Source organism: Tetrahymena thermophila (assembly GCF_000189635.1).
Source record: "Tetrahymena thermophila SB210 genomic scaffold scf_8254487, whole genome shotgun sequence".
NCBI lineage: Eukaryota > Ciliophora > Oligohymenophorea > Hymenostomatida > Tetrahymenidae > Tetrahymena > Tetrahymena thermophila.
Genome location: NW_002476262.1, coordinates 72446 through 88487, shown reverse-complemented (window position 1 = coordinate 88487; position 16042 = coordinate 72446). Strand labels below are relative to the sequence as shown.

At 23.8% G+C, this 16042-nt stretch overlaps 6 protein-coding genes across 6 annotated transcripts; 2 read left to right on the top strand and 4 right to left on the bottom strand. All coding sequences in view use genetic code 6, as the record gives it.

Annotated features, from left to right (window-relative positions):
- Positions 1-546: 546 nt before the first annotated feature.
- TTHERM_00499490 (endo-1,4-beta-xylanase xylA, putative) lies at positions 547-3302 on the bottom strand (the record flags this gene model as incomplete). The annotated part of the gene is made up of 4 exons (XM_001022207.2): positions 547-2466; positions 2522-2831; positions 2888-3122; positions 3185-3302. The coding sequence occupies 4 exons, from the start codon at positions 3300-3302 to the stop codon at positions 547-549; spliced, it is 2583 nt and encodes an 860-aa protein (XP_001022207.2).
- Positions 3303-3395: 93 nt separating this feature from the next.
- TTHERM_00499480 (MORN motif protein) lies at positions 3396-3704 on the bottom strand (the record flags this gene model as incomplete). Its single annotated transcript, XM_001022206.2, has 1 exon — positions 3396-3704. One exon carries the CDS (start codon positions 3702-3704, stop codon positions 3396-3398), a length of 309 nt encoding a protein of 102 aa, XP_001022206.2.
- A 1768-nt stretch (positions 3705-5472) lies between these two features.
- Positions 5473-8961, top strand: TTHERM_00499470 (E1-E2 ATPase family protein; the record flags this gene model as incomplete). Its single annotated transcript, XM_001022205.2, has 1 exon — positions 5473-8961. The coding sequence occupies one exon, from the start codon at positions 5473-5475 to the stop codon at positions 8959-8961; it is 3489 nt and encodes a 1162-aa protein (XP_001022205.2).
- Positions 8962-9389: 428 nt separating this feature from the next.
- On the bottom strand, positions 9390-10876 carry TTHERM_00499460 (hypothetical protein; the record flags this gene model as incomplete). The annotated part of the gene is made up of 4 exons (XM_001022204.2): positions 9390-9493; positions 9545-9607; positions 9662-10801; positions 10852-10876. The coding sequence occupies 4 exons, from the start codon at positions 10874-10876 to the stop codon at positions 9390-9392; spliced, it is 1332 nt and encodes a 443-aa protein (XP_001022204.2).
- An 872-nt stretch (positions 10877-11748) lies between these two features.
- On the top strand, positions 11749-13656 carry TTHERM_00499440 (G-quartet DNA-binding protein, putative; the record flags this gene model as incomplete). The annotated part of the gene is made up of 7 exons (XM_001022202.3): positions 11749-11878; positions 11977-12104; positions 12292-12531; positions 12663-12726; positions 12867-13183; positions 13281-13508; positions 13570-13656. The coding sequence occupies exons 1-7, from the start codon at positions 11851-11853 to the stop codon at positions 13654-13656; spliced, it is 1092 nt and encodes a 363-aa protein (XP_001022202.1). The 5' UTR covers positions 11749-11850.
- Positions 13657-14613: 957 nt separating this feature from the next.
- TTHERM_00499430 (GNAT family acetyltransferase) lies at positions 14614-15246 on the bottom strand (the record flags this gene model as incomplete). Its single annotated transcript, XM_001022201.1, has 1 exon — positions 14614-15246. The coding sequence occupies one exon, from the start codon at positions 15244-15246 to the stop codon at positions 14614-14616; it is 633 nt and encodes a 210-aa protein (XP_001022201.1).
- Positions 15247-16042: the final 796 nt, after the last annotated feature.

Below are 16042 nucleotides of genomic sequence, written 5' to 3'. Positions count from 1 at the left end.
ATATTTTATCATTTCAATAAATCTTATTCAATATTACATAAAGGGATACATAATTAAGTAAGTATCCTCTTAATTTATACAAATAAAAATTTGTAACCATATAGCAAAAACCTTATTGGCTGAGGATTACCATAAAACAATCCCCCATAAATTTTTAAAGTTAAATATTAATTTTATAAATAGCATATGTAGGTTTTTAATTAAAAATATCTGTGACTATTTGGCATTCTTTCATAAATTTTAGTTAAATCTTTGAGTTTTTAATAATATTTAAATATTTTTTTGTTTATGGAAAAAGGTGTTTTATTGATATGTAATTTTTAATATTAAAGCAAAATCATATTTTTTATAATTTTAATTTGCAAAGGTTATTTAGATAATACCTTATTTAAATTTGACGACATAATTCACTTACAATTTAGGTAAATATAACATTTAAAAAAAATAAAAATATTTATGTCAGCTTATGTTATTTTTTGTAAATGAGATAAAATACATTTATTGTTTCTTTGAATTATAAATTTTATTACTCTCTTAAAACTTTCTTCACTACTCTATCTCTGTTAAATTCAAATTAGAATTTATAAAGGCTTGATCATTAGCTGAGTAATTCCTTTAGTCTATTGAGTTTTGATCATTTTCAATAATTGAATCATTTCTTTCACTATTTTTAATATGAAATTCATCTTTTGAAGATTCTTCATCCTCATCATTTTCTTCATCGTTTTTTTCTGATAAGCTATTTTAGGTATATCTATAAAATTGAGAAGGATTTGATTTATCAATTGTTTTTCTACCACTCCTATCAAAAGAATGTGTAAAACCACTGTTATTTTGGCTATCTTTGAAGTTTATATTATGGTCACTTTCTAAATACTAAATTGAAGAATCTAAGAATTTTCTTTAAACTGTATTAGTTTTTTCAATAGATTAGCTTCTATTTTATGCAAGTTTATCATCTAAGATTTACATTAAAGAATAATCTTCAGTCCTACCTTTGCTCTGATAATTTTAATCTGAAAGAATTTCATTTAAAGCAGAAATGGTACCTGTACTATTATTTTAATTTTTGTCTGTAAACTATGCTTTTAGGTTTTCAAAATAATTCTCGATCATTTCCTGTTCTAATTATTTATTATTTGATATTAAATTGGGATCAAAATCAACAGAAAATTAAGATCTCTATCTAATTCTATCAAAATCTTTAGACTCTTCATCTTATGATTTCTAATAAATTTCAATACTGTCGTTTTAATTTTTTTTACTAAGTGACTAATCATTTAGCTGTTTCTACAATTTTTCTTTAAATTTATCTATTTTTATCTATTATTAAGAAAATTTTGAAAAATCTTAGGAATCTAAATCTCTGTTTATGTCTTTACCATTTTAATTATTATAGATTAATTTTTGCTAATCTTAATTAAGAATAGATTAATTTAAATCCTTTTAACATATTTAGCTATTGTTTATTTTTTAATTTTAAGCAGGCATTTCTTTCGAGAGATCTGTTATTATAATTTTTGTTAAGTTATTTTAAAACTATGTATTTGGAACTTTATTATGCTATTTTTATTAATTTTCTTCTTAAAATTCTTTCATATTTAATGATTAATTTATTTAAATTTTCATACATTAATTGGAATTAGAACTAGGTATTTTATCATGCTCTATATTATCATCATCTTGATAGAATAATTTAACACCGTTTTTTTTATTTGAAAATGTAGCGAAAGAATTTTAAGAGTTAGTGGACTCTTGTAAAATTTGAGCTCCAACATACTTTTATTACTAATTAATATCATACTCTTTGTTAAAATTGTTCTAAAAATTTTACTGAAAGTTATTATTAAGTTAACTTTAATTTATTTGATTTATATATTATGTAGAGACTTACTAATTATTAATAAAGCTATTACCATTCTATATCTAGTTAAATGAATTTTATGAAAGGGGATACTAATATTTTTAATCAAGCTAACCTGTCTAATCTTATCCATGTTTTATCTATTCGAGATAATTAATTTATTCATTATTTTTATCTTCAATTATTTGGTATTTCAAATTGTTGGAAAAATCTTAATCTTTCTAATAATCAAAATTGTAATTTGATTATTATTAAAGATTGTTTCTTTTTATTTCTTCATAGCAATTTAATTAGTTTCTTAATGATTCAATTAAAATGTATGACTAATTTTATTACTCTTACATTTATTTAATGCGTTATTCTCTTTATTTAGAAATTTATACTAATGGATCTAAATTCTATTCAAATTCGTCAATTTCTTAGTGACTAAAATCTGCTGTTCTTTTAATACTATTGCTATCTTTATCATCTTCCTCATCTTAATAATTTTAATAATGTATTTCTTCATTTTATAAGATACTTTATTAAGTTTGTTCAATCATTTGCTTTGTTTCATGATCAAATACTTCTATATTATCTTGATTTATTTTATTTTTTAATTCCTATAAAATTATAATAAATAAGTAAATGTTTTTGCCATATTTAAATCATTTTTACATCTTATTAAATTCCGTTCATTTCATCTTAAATTAAGCTATAATTGCTCTCTCTTTCTGATGTTTCGAAAATAGATTCTTAATAACTTGACCGACTACTTGGTATATCTAAATTGTATTTAAATCTATCAAATTCTCTCACCAAGTGACGATCCTCTTATGGAGCAAATATTATTTCACTACAAGTAGTTTTATAAACTAATGTTGAATCGTATAATTTCTCCTTATTATTCAAAAAGAGCTAATATGGATAACCCTTTCCCTTTAACAAAATTTTGATTTCAGGAGTCTTAAAATTACCATAAATAAATCTTTTTTTTAATAAAATGGCCTTTATTATAAATTCATTAAATTAAAATAAATATACCTGTCTTCTTTAGAATGATAGCAAATTCCACTACAAAAAATACCATTTCTAAATACACCATCGTAGATTTCTCCTGATTCCAATTCAACACGACCTGCTCCACATAATTTTGTGTTTGCAAATCTACCTCTTACGCTGAACAATTGTCTTTTATCTGTCATAATTCCAATTCCATCTGGTCTATTACCTCTAACAACTCCATCATAATAAAAGTTTTCATCTAATTTAACAACCCCTATTTTTTAATGTCAATTTATTTAGCAAATTGAATGTGGATGATTTTATTTAAAATTTTACCAAATTTATATTAGTCAGTTGTGTGTGGATCATTAAAAAATATCATTTCTGGCTTTGGTAATTGTGATTGAATAGTTTAATATATTTATATGGCTTTGTTTTGTGCTTTGTTACTCATTTAAATTAGAATTCCTCCTAGATATTCAACTAAAACCCATTTTTATTAATCTGGTAACCATTTAGCACATATTCCATATAACTTTCCATCATTTCAGTTCCCAGCATATATTTTTTAATTTCTAAGGGTCATAATACCAATTCCACAAGCTTTATTTTATTTAAAGAATCCTATAAACTATCCTCCATAAGGAAAATAAACTCTTCCATATCCTTCAATCTAATCATTTTGCCATTGCCCTATGTATATCTAACCTCCATACCAATAGAACACTCCTTTTCCTTCTCTTAAATTACCTTTTTAGTTTTTATACTCACCTTAGTAAATACCTGTTTTATACTCTTTAGATTTCAACCCTTCTTTAGAATAAAAGGTTTGTATTTTACCTCTTAAATTTCTCATTTAATAATCGAAGCAGTATTTTTTTATAAAACTTTAGTTGGTAGTAAAAATTAATTTTGTTAGAAATCTAACGAATAGCTAATTGCCTAATATTTCAAATACTTTATTTAAGTTAGAACTACCATTTGAGGTAAAATTTAAAAAAATAAATAAATAAAAATTTATTTAAAATTATCTTATTAAAATTTTAAAGAGTTATTTCTATGTTTTGTTTTATAAAATAATTATTTTTTTACTGAAAAATAAAAAGTAAAAAATAAATGCAAAAAGTTAATTAAATTCATTAATTTAGATTTTTTTTAGAGCTAACTAATTAATTACTCATAAGGAAGATATATATCAAATACTCTAAATTGCTTAATTAATTAAAAATTTAGGGTAAATAATATTCGATTAACTTTTAAAAAAAGCTACTTTTTATTTAATTTTTTTTATAAAAATACTTGACCAATTTTAATAAAGAGTTATTTTTCAAGATTAAAAAAATTTTTGTTTATTAGGAAATTATAAATTTGTTAATTTATTGTAATTGATTTATTAACTTGTTTAAAAGAAACTAAAATTAAATTCTTTAAATTATGCTAAAAGTAAATTAAAAGTAAAAAATATAAAGATTAAAGACAATGGATTATTATAAAAAATACAAATTTTTAAAAATAATGAATGATAAAAAAATCAAACTTGGGATTATTATAATAATTCATTTAGGATTAACCTTACATTTTTTATTATTAGAAGAATGCAAATATAATTTGTAATTTTAGGAAAATAACTAAATAATTAGCATTGAAAGTCATGTAATTTAATTAATAGAACATTGTCTATAGAGTGATTAATTATTATCAATATTAATTGTAATTGAAATTAATAAATAAAATGTTTATTTTTCTTAATTAAATTTGCTTAAGATATATATATTACTTAAAAAATTTAAAATAAAATTTTTATTTATAAACTTTTTGTGTTATAAGCTAATTTGAGAAATTGAAGCTATAAAAGCAATTCTTTTCCTTTCAAAATTTTTTGGCTGCTATAACTAAAATTTAATTAATTATTAATGATTCACATGATCTAAACTATATTCGTATCTTTTATATTTTCTTTTTTAGTATATAGTTCTATAATAAATTTATAGAACAAAGCAAAGATTCTTTAAATATTCTTTTAGAAATATAATTATTTTTAGATCATTTTAAAATTATCCATTTAAAGAATAATTCTATTTTTAGAATATTCTAAGCAATAATATAATTTATAAAATTCTAACAAAAATTTAGTGGTAAAAATAATTAAAAGTAAATTGAAATATTTAGAATTCAAAAGCTTTCCAGTAAAACTAATTAAATATAAAAGTATTAAAAAAATATGCAGTAAGAGGAATAAAAGCCTACTTAGTTATAAATCAATTAAACAATAATAGAAATATTTTAGCTGAATATTATATATTTTAAAAAAATATATATTTAAGCTAAAAATAGTGATTGTGTAATTACTTGAAAGTATGTGATTTTACTTGAATAAATAACTAGTAAAGTTTGGTTGCTTCGCTTTTAAGTTTTAAGATTAAAAATAGTTATGACGAAGTAATATATGAGAGATATAAGAGGTAAAGATACTGATTAAATTAATATAATTGATATTTAGGCAAAAATTTAATTTTTGTAAATTAAAAGTAATCTATCTGTTTTTGCATTTTAGGATAAGCTCTGAAATCAAATAATTTTCTTAAATTAATAAAAAAATAAAAGTTTAAAAGAAATAAAAAAAAATGAATACAGAAAATCAACAATAGATATAGATTGAAGAAAAAAAGTATAATTCTTTAAAAACTATTCCTCAGTAGGGTCTATAATGTAAATAGTATTACAAAGCTTAAGAAGAGTGCTTGATTGAAAAGGTCTATCCTGTATAAAAACCTTTAAGCTTACTTATACTAGAAATAACTCTTTACATATTATCTGGAGGTTTACTTTTTATATTATTTTCTTGGAATAATGAATGGAAATTTAAAATATTCTTTAAACTTGTTAATATTAATTAAGCTACTTAAATTGTAGTTTATGGACCAGATAAGGATGTCTAGATAGAAAAAATTGTGAATTTAGAAAACAAATGTATTTTTCAATATAGATTTTAAAAATTTGTTTATGATGAATAGTCCTTAATTTTCGTGCCATTTGGCGATAGTATAATCGAAAGAAACCATAAAGAAATTATTGAGTCAGCTAAAACGGGTTTAAATGACTCTTAGATTAATTCCTCTATTACTAAAAACGGAGTTAATTCTACTGATATACCAGATTAAGGCGTTTTGGTTCTAGCATTTCATGAATTCTTTTCTCCTTTCTTCTTGTTTCAAGTTGCAAGTTGTCTTTTATGGTATTTTGATACTTATGAAATCTATGCTACAGTTATTATTACCACATCAACTTTTAGTTTGCTTTTTAAGTTATACGAAGAAAGAACAAATATAAATCGTATAAAAAAATTAAGCTATTTTAGGGGTTAAACAACAGTAGTTAGAAATGGACAAACCAAAGTTATCTCTTCAAACGAGTTAGCATATGGCGATGTTGTTATTTTAAAAGAGGGTGAGACAGCTCCATGTGATATGGTGATAGTAGAAGGTAGTGTCATAGTAAACGAATCTATGCTTACTGGAGAATCCGTTCCTATTATCAAATCTGCTCTAGCAGATTTAGACTGCTAATTTAGCGAAAATCGTTAAAATATTATTTATGGTGGAAGTTAGGTTATGATGGTTTCAAATTCCAAGTTAGTAGTTATTAGAATAGGTTTTGAAACTCTTAAAGGGAACTTGATCCGTTCCATCCTTTATCCAAAGCAACATAATCAAATTTCATTTTAGAATGATTCTGTTAAATTCTTATCTATCCTTCTATTTGTTACATTGATATAATTCTTTATTGCATTACCAACTTTCATTGATAACTTAGATCGAGGTACTATGGATTCATCAGATTTAATTAAAAAATTTTTTGATTTAATCACCATCAGTGTTCCTCCTGCTTTGCCAACATGCCTTTCCTTTGGTGTCTCCTTCTCGTTAAATAGAATGCGTAGAAAACAAATTTTTTGTATCAATAATGAAAAAATTAATATTTGCGGTATTGTAAAAAGTGTGTGTTTTGATAAGACTGGTACTTTGACTGAAGAGCTCCTATCCTTTAAACTTATTTCTTCATTTTTAAGTAGCTCAAACAAATTTGAAGATTAGTTTTCTGAAGAAGCTGCTAAAAAAAACAAACACATATTTCCTACCTTCTCCAAAATTTAAAGATAAATTATAGCATCGTGCCACAGTATCATGGTTTATAATAACGAATTTATTGGAGATCCTTTGGACATTGAAATGTTTAAAAATTCATCATATTGCTTAGTTGAAAATGAAAATTCAAAAAGCGATAACTAGGCAGATTAAAATGATAAATTATTTTATTAAGGTTATGAAGTTTTGCAAGAACTTACTTGCAACAAAAGTTTAGGATCACCAATTTTTATTCTGAAAAGATTTTAATTTGATGCTGATGTTTAAAGAATGTCGGTTATAGTAGCTATTACAAAAGAAAATCAAAATTATATCTATACAAAAGGCTCACCTGAAAGCATTCAGAAAATTTGTAAATAATAAACTATTCCCAATGACTTTTCAAATAAATTATAAGAATTTACAAATGAAGGATATCGTGTTCTTGCATTAGCTTATAGTTAGATTAATGAAGTTGATTTTGAAAAAGACAGAAACCAATACGAAGCAAACCTAACTTTTGCAGGTTTTTTGGTATTTGAAAACAAATTAAAACCAGAAACAACAGAACATATCAAACTACTTAAAAATAATGACGTTTAAGTCCGTATGGTAACTGGTGACAATCCTGAAACTTCCTTGAATATTGCTAAACAATGTGGAATTTTAAGTTTAAATTAGTAAATTAATCTCCTTGATTATAGTAATAATTAATTTACAATGAATGGAAAAAAATCTGATTTAGATTAATTTATAAATTCAGCTTCATTTGTTTAAGGATAGGAATAGTTAGTTATTACTGGTAATTTTTTTGAAGAATTCCTCCAAAACAAAACAAATCAGAATTCATAATAAAACCAATGCGACATTGAAAGCAATACTTGCTCAAAGAGAACTAGCTTATTCTTTACTCTTATTTTATAGTACGGAAAAGTTTTTGCGAGAATGAAGCCAGATTAGAAGTAAAGCTTAATACATCTATTGCAAAAGTATTAAAATCCAGAGTAAGGATACTCATTTGTTGGAATGTGTGGTGATGGTGCAAATGACTGCTAAGCTCTGAAAGATGCTGATATGGGTATTTCATTAGGTGAAGCAGAGGCTTCCGTTGCAGCTGCTTTCACAAGCAAGGTTATTAATATAAGTGTTATTGAATACATTTTACGTGAAGGTAGATGCTGCTTAACAACTTCATTTTAATGCTTTAAGTACATGGCCCTTTACTCTCTTATATAAGGTTTCACTTAAACTTTGACTTATTTTCGTGGTACACAACCAGCTGATATGTAGATTCTGTATTGGGATCTTTTTATTATCATTCCTCTAACATTTTTCTTAGGCTTAACTGAAGCTAGTGATAAACTTACACCTGATATTCCAGCACATCGGCTTTTCTCATACAAAAATATACTCTCTGTTGCTGGCTAAGGTGTTATTTAACTCTTGTTTTTAATCATAACAGTAGCTACTACATGTAATCAAAGCTGGTATCTTAACCCATAATAATTATCTAAAGCTTAAGAATTTGAAGACGAAGAATTAGCACCAACTACATATGACACAACTGTTCTATTCTGGGTTTCTAACTTCTAATACATTTTCACTGTAATAGCTTTTTCTATTGGTTCTGTTCATAAAAAACCATTCTATACAAACATTCTATTCACTTTCTTCCTTGTTTCAATCACAGGCTTGAGTTTACTAATTATTTTCTCAGAACAATAACCCATACTTGATTTCTTTACTCTTTTTATCAAAGCTACTAATTAAAATGATGAAATCGTTTCATAAATGGATTATAGCTGGAAATTCGTAATTTTAGCTATTATTTTAGCAAATGCTATAGTAACAATATTGTACGAAAAGTATTTCTTAGCATTTTTAAATAATTTACTTGATAAAAAATATAGAAAGGCTTATTAAAATGTTGAAAGTACAACTGTAACTTAAGAAATCTAAAAAGTATGCACTTCAACTTCTCCGAAGTGATCGAGGAATCGATAAAGTGGCTGAAGTAGAGAATTAAGAATATATTTTCAATATAGTTTTTTAAAGACTCATATATAAGAGTAAAAAATTAAAAAATATTTATTATATAAATAAATTAGTTACATATTATTAAAGATTGAAATATATCTTTTGCTTGAGTTTAGTTTTTTGTTTAATTTTATATTTGTTGAAACTCTAAAATTATTTATTTGATTATCAACATTACTTACATACAATTTTATATAAAATCTAAACATCTTTTTAAAAAGTATAATAAAAAATAATTTGAAAAAAAACATAAAAAGTATTATTTATTCATAGTATTTATTTTTATATTAAATTCTCTTTCATATTAACATATTTTTAACAATTTAGTTAATACTTGGAAATATTGATAAATGCATAATCTATCATAAGAAATCATCCAATCACTTTTTACCTAACAAAACTTTAATAGCTTAATCTATCTTTTAATCATTATGCTAGTAACCCTATGCTAAATTTTATTGTGAAACAGTGTTTCTCATAAATTCTATATTTTTAAATTTATAAATTAGTTTTGTTGTTAAAACCTAATCTTTACTTTAATCCTTAGAAGATGTTGATGGGGAGATACTTCTTTTCTTTAAATCATCTTCATCATACACTTTATTTAATTTGAAAAATAATATTAGAATGATTATTTTAATGATAAACATACTGTGTTTTGGTTTAGATTTATATAAGTCTTCTATATTCGAGTAGTTTCTATTATGAGGTACTTATTTTCTGTATAAATTCTGATAATAGTTATCAATAATACTCTATGACTCTTTATTTAAGCGGAATCTATCTGATTGTTTAGCTCCAAAATTATCTTCAAGTTTATATTCTTAATGCTATTAATATGATCTACCCGTATCTGAGTATTTATTTGGATAGGAAGATTTTTAATCTGATTATTACTATGGCAGTTAATTTTTAGACTATTGATTTTATTACATTTATTCAATTTATTTATTTTATTGTCTTGCTAGGATGGCCTACATTTCTGCTATTTCTTCTATTGAACCTTTTCTAGGAATAGGTGACTACTATGTTTGTATTAATTGATCTTATTAAATTTATTTTTAGTCAACTTAAGATGCAGCTCCAAGATTTATTTTATTTAACTACTAGCTTTTAGGATAAGTTTATTATGCTTAAAATACTTACTGTTATTAATTATTTTCTTTTTGAATTTATTCCTTTTAAAAACGATAGTTTCCATAAGTGTTGTATGGAGAGTAAGGGGGAGAAACAGATTTTTGAAGATTTAAATTTCGATTATTCATGTAAATTTGATTTTGAATACTTTAGCTAGTGTTTCCTAACTACATGAATGCACCCTGTTAATTATTTTATAGTATAGCTTTATGTGGATTATATCCTATTTTTTGTTATGTTTCATATGAAAATGTGGAGATAAGTGAGTCAACTTCAAGCTAAAGTGAACCAACTTCTGTAATTATTTTTTAAAGTTCACTCAGGTTTAATTCCTCCTTTTACTACAATTCTTTTGGTATAATATCAGCTTCTTTTTTTGTATCTTTTTTGGTATTCTTTTTTTTTTTTTTACTACTATCTGAGTCACTATCTTCACCACTTTACTTTTCAGAGTCACCATCATCCTCATCATCTTTTTCACTTCCACTACCAGATTAATCCTCATCTTCTTCATCTTCATTATCATCCTCATCACTTTTTTCACTTCCACTACCAGATTTATCCTCATCTTCATCTTCATCGCTTTTATCTCCTTCGCTTGATTAATTTTCTTCTTCTTCATCATCATCATCTTCTTCTTCTTCATGAGAAGTATCTAAAATTTAGAAAACAAGTTTAATAATATTTCGAGGAAGCTTATATTACTGCTTTTATCTTCATCGTCTGACATCTTTGAAAAGCTAGTAAGTAATACAAATTTTATTCTAAAATCTTTTGTTAATTTGAAATAATAATATAAATAATGAAATAATTTAAATCAAAATTAATTATTCAATGATAAAAATCATTCAAAATTAAAAAATAAAAATTAAAAAACTGTTTTGAAATTTGATAGCATTTATTTTTTAATAATGGATGATGGAACTTTTTATGAAATTGCTTCTATCTTAGAAAACAATTTTCAAAATTGCTAAAGTAAAAAAATTTAAAAAATGTAATTAATAAATTAAAAGTTTTAAAGTAAATTTAGAGCAACAAAAGTTTATCCAAAAAACTAAGAAATAATTGTTTTAGAAGTAAGCCTTTTTCTTTTATTTTGAATATTTAGCTTAAAAATTAAGTAAAATTATTATTTTAAGTTTACTTTTCAATATATTTTAAATTAGTTTAAAAAGAAAAATTAATTTTAATCTCATGATGATTATAAAATCTAAATTATTAACATTAATTTGTTAGATTTCGCGGATTTTATAATAACAAATTTTAATCAATTACAAAATATCATACAAATAGATTTGCTCATTCATTCATTAGTTCCTTAGGTTAAATAAAAATAAGATAATAGCCAACAAAATGCTATTTTAACATCGAAAAAGGATTATAAATCAAGCTTATCCAGTTAGAGCTTCCTTTTTAAATAAGATAACAGCACTGGAAATGAGTGAAAATTGAATGCTAATGATGCAAACACCTGTACCGAAGAAATGAAAAATATAAATAGTTTCTAGAATGAAGGAAGGATCCCAAAAAATTGGATATTTTTACAAAAGTCAAAGTAAATTTCAAAAGCAAAGATTATTAAAATATCTAATAAATTTATTTAAATAAAGAAAAAATTATCTTTATAATTACAAAAACAACAAAAAATTAATTAATTAATAAAAAATAATATTCATATTATCTCCTTCAAAACAATAAAATAAAATGGCTGAATAAGTTACTAACAACTAAGGTAAAAAAACAAACATTAATTGATTCATCTATCATTTGCAATTTAGATATTCGATTTTTTAATTTAACTGAAATAATGATTTATTTTATGATAATTAGTCTCTCCTCAAGGAGAACAAAAACCTAAGGTATAAAAGAGACCAAGAACTGTTCAATTAGAATCTAAGGATCCTGTTAAGATTGCTGATCTCTAACCCAGAAACAACAATTCTAACTTTGTTGGAAAGGTACCTACTTTAATACATAGGATATTAAACTTAAAAAAATAGATGATCATTTAGGATATACTTTTTTGCCCTTTTCAATTTATATTTAATGTGTTTTAGCTAAATGCCAAATCAAAAAAAGAAACAAAAAATAGAATAAAATATTTTTATTGCTTCTAAAAATTAATAAAACTATTTATTCTTAAAGGTTATTGAAGTTTAAGTCTTAGAAAAAGGCAATAACAAATAAGGCAATCCTAGAAAATTCCTTAAGGGTCTTATTGGTGATGATACTGGTGTTGTCAGATTTGATTTGGCTGTTAAGAACGATGTCGTCTTTAAGGTAGATGATGTCGTCAGCTTCGATAAAGCTATGAACAAGGTAAACAAGGATGGTCACCACTACATTGAAGTCAAGAGATTCGGTAAATACGAAATCACCAACGGCGTAAATTATTGTTTTTTAAAAAATAACAAATCTTCTTCTCCTTTCAAAATTTTGTTTTAAAAGGGGGAGAACAAATGTATAAAATTAAGTAAATTTTATAATATTAATTTTATACTTATTATTTAAAATAGTCTATTGCCGCTGTTAAAACAGATAACAACATCTCAACAAAGATAATTCCTCCTCTTCCTGAAGGTAAAAAATATAATTTGATATTTGCAGTAAAGATATTTTGGTTGGATTGATACACTATGAATTTCATTCAAATTGCAAATATAGCAAATGTTCATTTAATTTTCTTTGTTTTAATTTTATTACTTATAATTACAAATTAGGTGAAAAGAAGTAGAAGATTATTAAAAAAAGCAACAATAAGTAGAACAACAATGGTAAAGTTAACAACAACAACAATAACGGTGATAACAACACAAACAATAATGGTAACAAAATGAATAACCGCCCTTACAAAAAATAAAACTACAATTAATAAAGAAAGACTAACAACAACAACAACAACAATAGCAACAACAACACTAACAACTCTTAGAATTTCAAAAATTACAAATAAAAGCCTAAGAGATTCCACTAAGCTTTACTCACTCCTATCAAGAATCTTAAGCCTGGTTAAAACGGTTAAACTGTTAAAGGAAAAGTAAAGACTTTGTTTAGAAATGTTCAGATTATATAGATTTATAAAACAATTGAATTGAATCTAAGAAATTTTAATTTTAATTTATTTACCTTAATAGGTTTTCGATGTTTAATCCTACTAAAAGACCATCAAGAATAGAGAAGCTACTTTCTTCAAGGGTAGAGTTGCTGATGACACTGCAAATATTAATTTTGACTTCATGATGAAAGAAAAGACCATTTCTGAAGGTGATATGGTTATCTTCACCAACATTATGAATAAGGTTTCAGAAACTGGCCATCACTACATCGTAGTCGGCAAGTACGGAAATTACAGTGTCTTGAATGTAAGCATATTTTTGAATAAATATACATTCTGTCTGACTAATGAAAATTATTAAAAAATAGGAAAAATAGATCAACATTAATGAATAAGAAAACAAGTCATCTATTGAATACGCCATCAGCTCTTCTAATAATGCCACTAAACAATGAGTGAATAAGCAATTCAAGTGAGTGGTAAAAGCAAGTGAATAGTCAATAAAAAAGCTAAGAATGTATGTATTTGATACACCTATTTAAAAAATAGATCAATCCAATATTCAATGAATTCTATCTATCTAAAATATATTTCTTGTTACTTGCTTCTTTAAAGAATAAAATTAATTACTATTAATTTATATTTTTTTAATATATATCTAAAAATAATAATAATAATATGAATACACTTTAAATCTACAAAAACATAAAAAATCTTTTAAATAAATTGTTTCAAAAATATTATTGATTTGAAAATTCACTCACTCACACAAATAAACAAACAAACATATATACATACATCAATCTTTTACATAAAAGAAATAAAACTTTTCAAAAAAAGTATTTTAATTTATTACTTAAAATCAATATTTTTAAAAAAATAATTAATGAAAATTTGCATTTTTTTATTTGACTTAACTTTTTAGAAGATTGTTTATGATAAATAAAAGAAGAAAATACACACAAACTTTTTTGAATAATATTTAATTAAGTGCTAGCTTGAATTTAAAGATATTTAATATTTTAAATTATAAAAGGCTGTAATAGTTCTGTATTTAGACATATATATTACTTTTAGTTAATCTAGAAGAAAAAGATATTTTATATGGATTATGATTTCTTATAATTAAATCTTCTTCATAGAAAGTTTATCAGTTTCTAAAATTTGAATTACTTAAAATATCTTTTTTTTGATTTTAAGTAGATGTTTAAATTCTTCTATTTCAATGTAAGAATCTCATCTTTTTAAATACAATTTTAAAATCCATGCTTAAAATTTTGTAATCTTAAAGTAAAAGCAAAGGCTTATTCTTTTTTTTTAAGTTATGTTCAATATAAGATAGGTTAAGCAACAATAATATAAAATTAACTCACAAAAAATGTTGAATATCGACATATATATAAGATTTTGTCTCACAATTAAAGTTAGAGTTAATGAAAATCTAGATACTTTTATCTAAATTATTACTCGCTTAAATCCTATGTATATACAAACTCATAATGTACTTCCTAAAAGGATTCTATTTCAATAAACATTTTGAAACCTAATTTTTCAAATAGGCTAATAGACTTTTAGTTTTCCTTTTTGATTTTAGCAATAAATCTATTCTTTTTAAAAAAAGCATTTCCAAAATCCATCATTATTTAAACAGCAGTTTAAGCTAGTCCTTTTTTTCTAGCTGATTTTTCTCCAATCATAACATCAATTTCTGCCTCATTTTCTTCTATGTATGGGTGGAAAAATAAATTTATGTCTCCTGCCATTTTATAATTTTTAGTATATTCAGGAAAATTTGGCTGTTAGAGATCGATTGTAGCATCTTTCTCAAAAATAATGAAGGTGTATTTCTCATTGTCTTTTAACCAAGATAGTTAGTTTTCTTTTTCTTCTTCTAAAGTTAAAGGCTCGCTGCCTGTCAGAAAAAGAATTTCTTCATCTTGCATCCAGTTATGGTAAATGGGAATAAATTCCTACAAATATGGAAATAACCCCAGCTTTTCTGTTCTGAGATAATAGAAGGGTTTTTATTTAACGCTTTCAGCCATAACTCAATTTATTATTTGTAAAAGTAGTATAATTACTATATGATTCAGATAAAGGAAGACTAATTGTTTTTTTACAATATAGAGATAATATAATTATCATGTATAATTTAAGTTTAGATATTATCTTAATAAATTATTTTAGTCCTGAGCAAAAAATAACCTAAACATATAAATTTATGAACCATGATTATTTTTTAAGAAGATGTGTTATCAATCATGATATAAGTAGATATTAGAAATGATCTATGAAAGATTTTTTTTTATGTGATTTATTTCAAAATACTAAAACAGATTGGATTTATTAAGTAAGATTGACGTGGGGTAAATATCCACATAATTAAATTAAATAAATTCCAACAATTACTAATTCAAAACCCTACTTTAATAAAGATTTTTTTTATGAGCCTAAATATAAATAAAGGGGTTAAGTAATTTCACATAGGATCTTGTTACCTTATTAACACTAGAAAATGTTTTCTTTTAGTTGATAGGAGTTATGTACTTTTTAATAATAATTTTCATGTAATATCCAAAATGGTTTATTTATTCAGTTTTTTAGATATTTTAGATATATTATTTTAAAAATTAAAAAGAAAAACTGAGATATTGTTTGGAGGAGTAGTCAAGGATGTAGGTAGGTAGGTGTTAAGGGTATTCAAAGCAAATAAATAAATAAACAAATTAAGAGAATTCAAGAATTAAGTGGAAAAAATAAAAAAGAATGAGAGAAGAAGAAAAAAAGTGAGAGAAAAAGTATTATTGATTTATTTATTTATTTGATAGATGTTATTAGTTT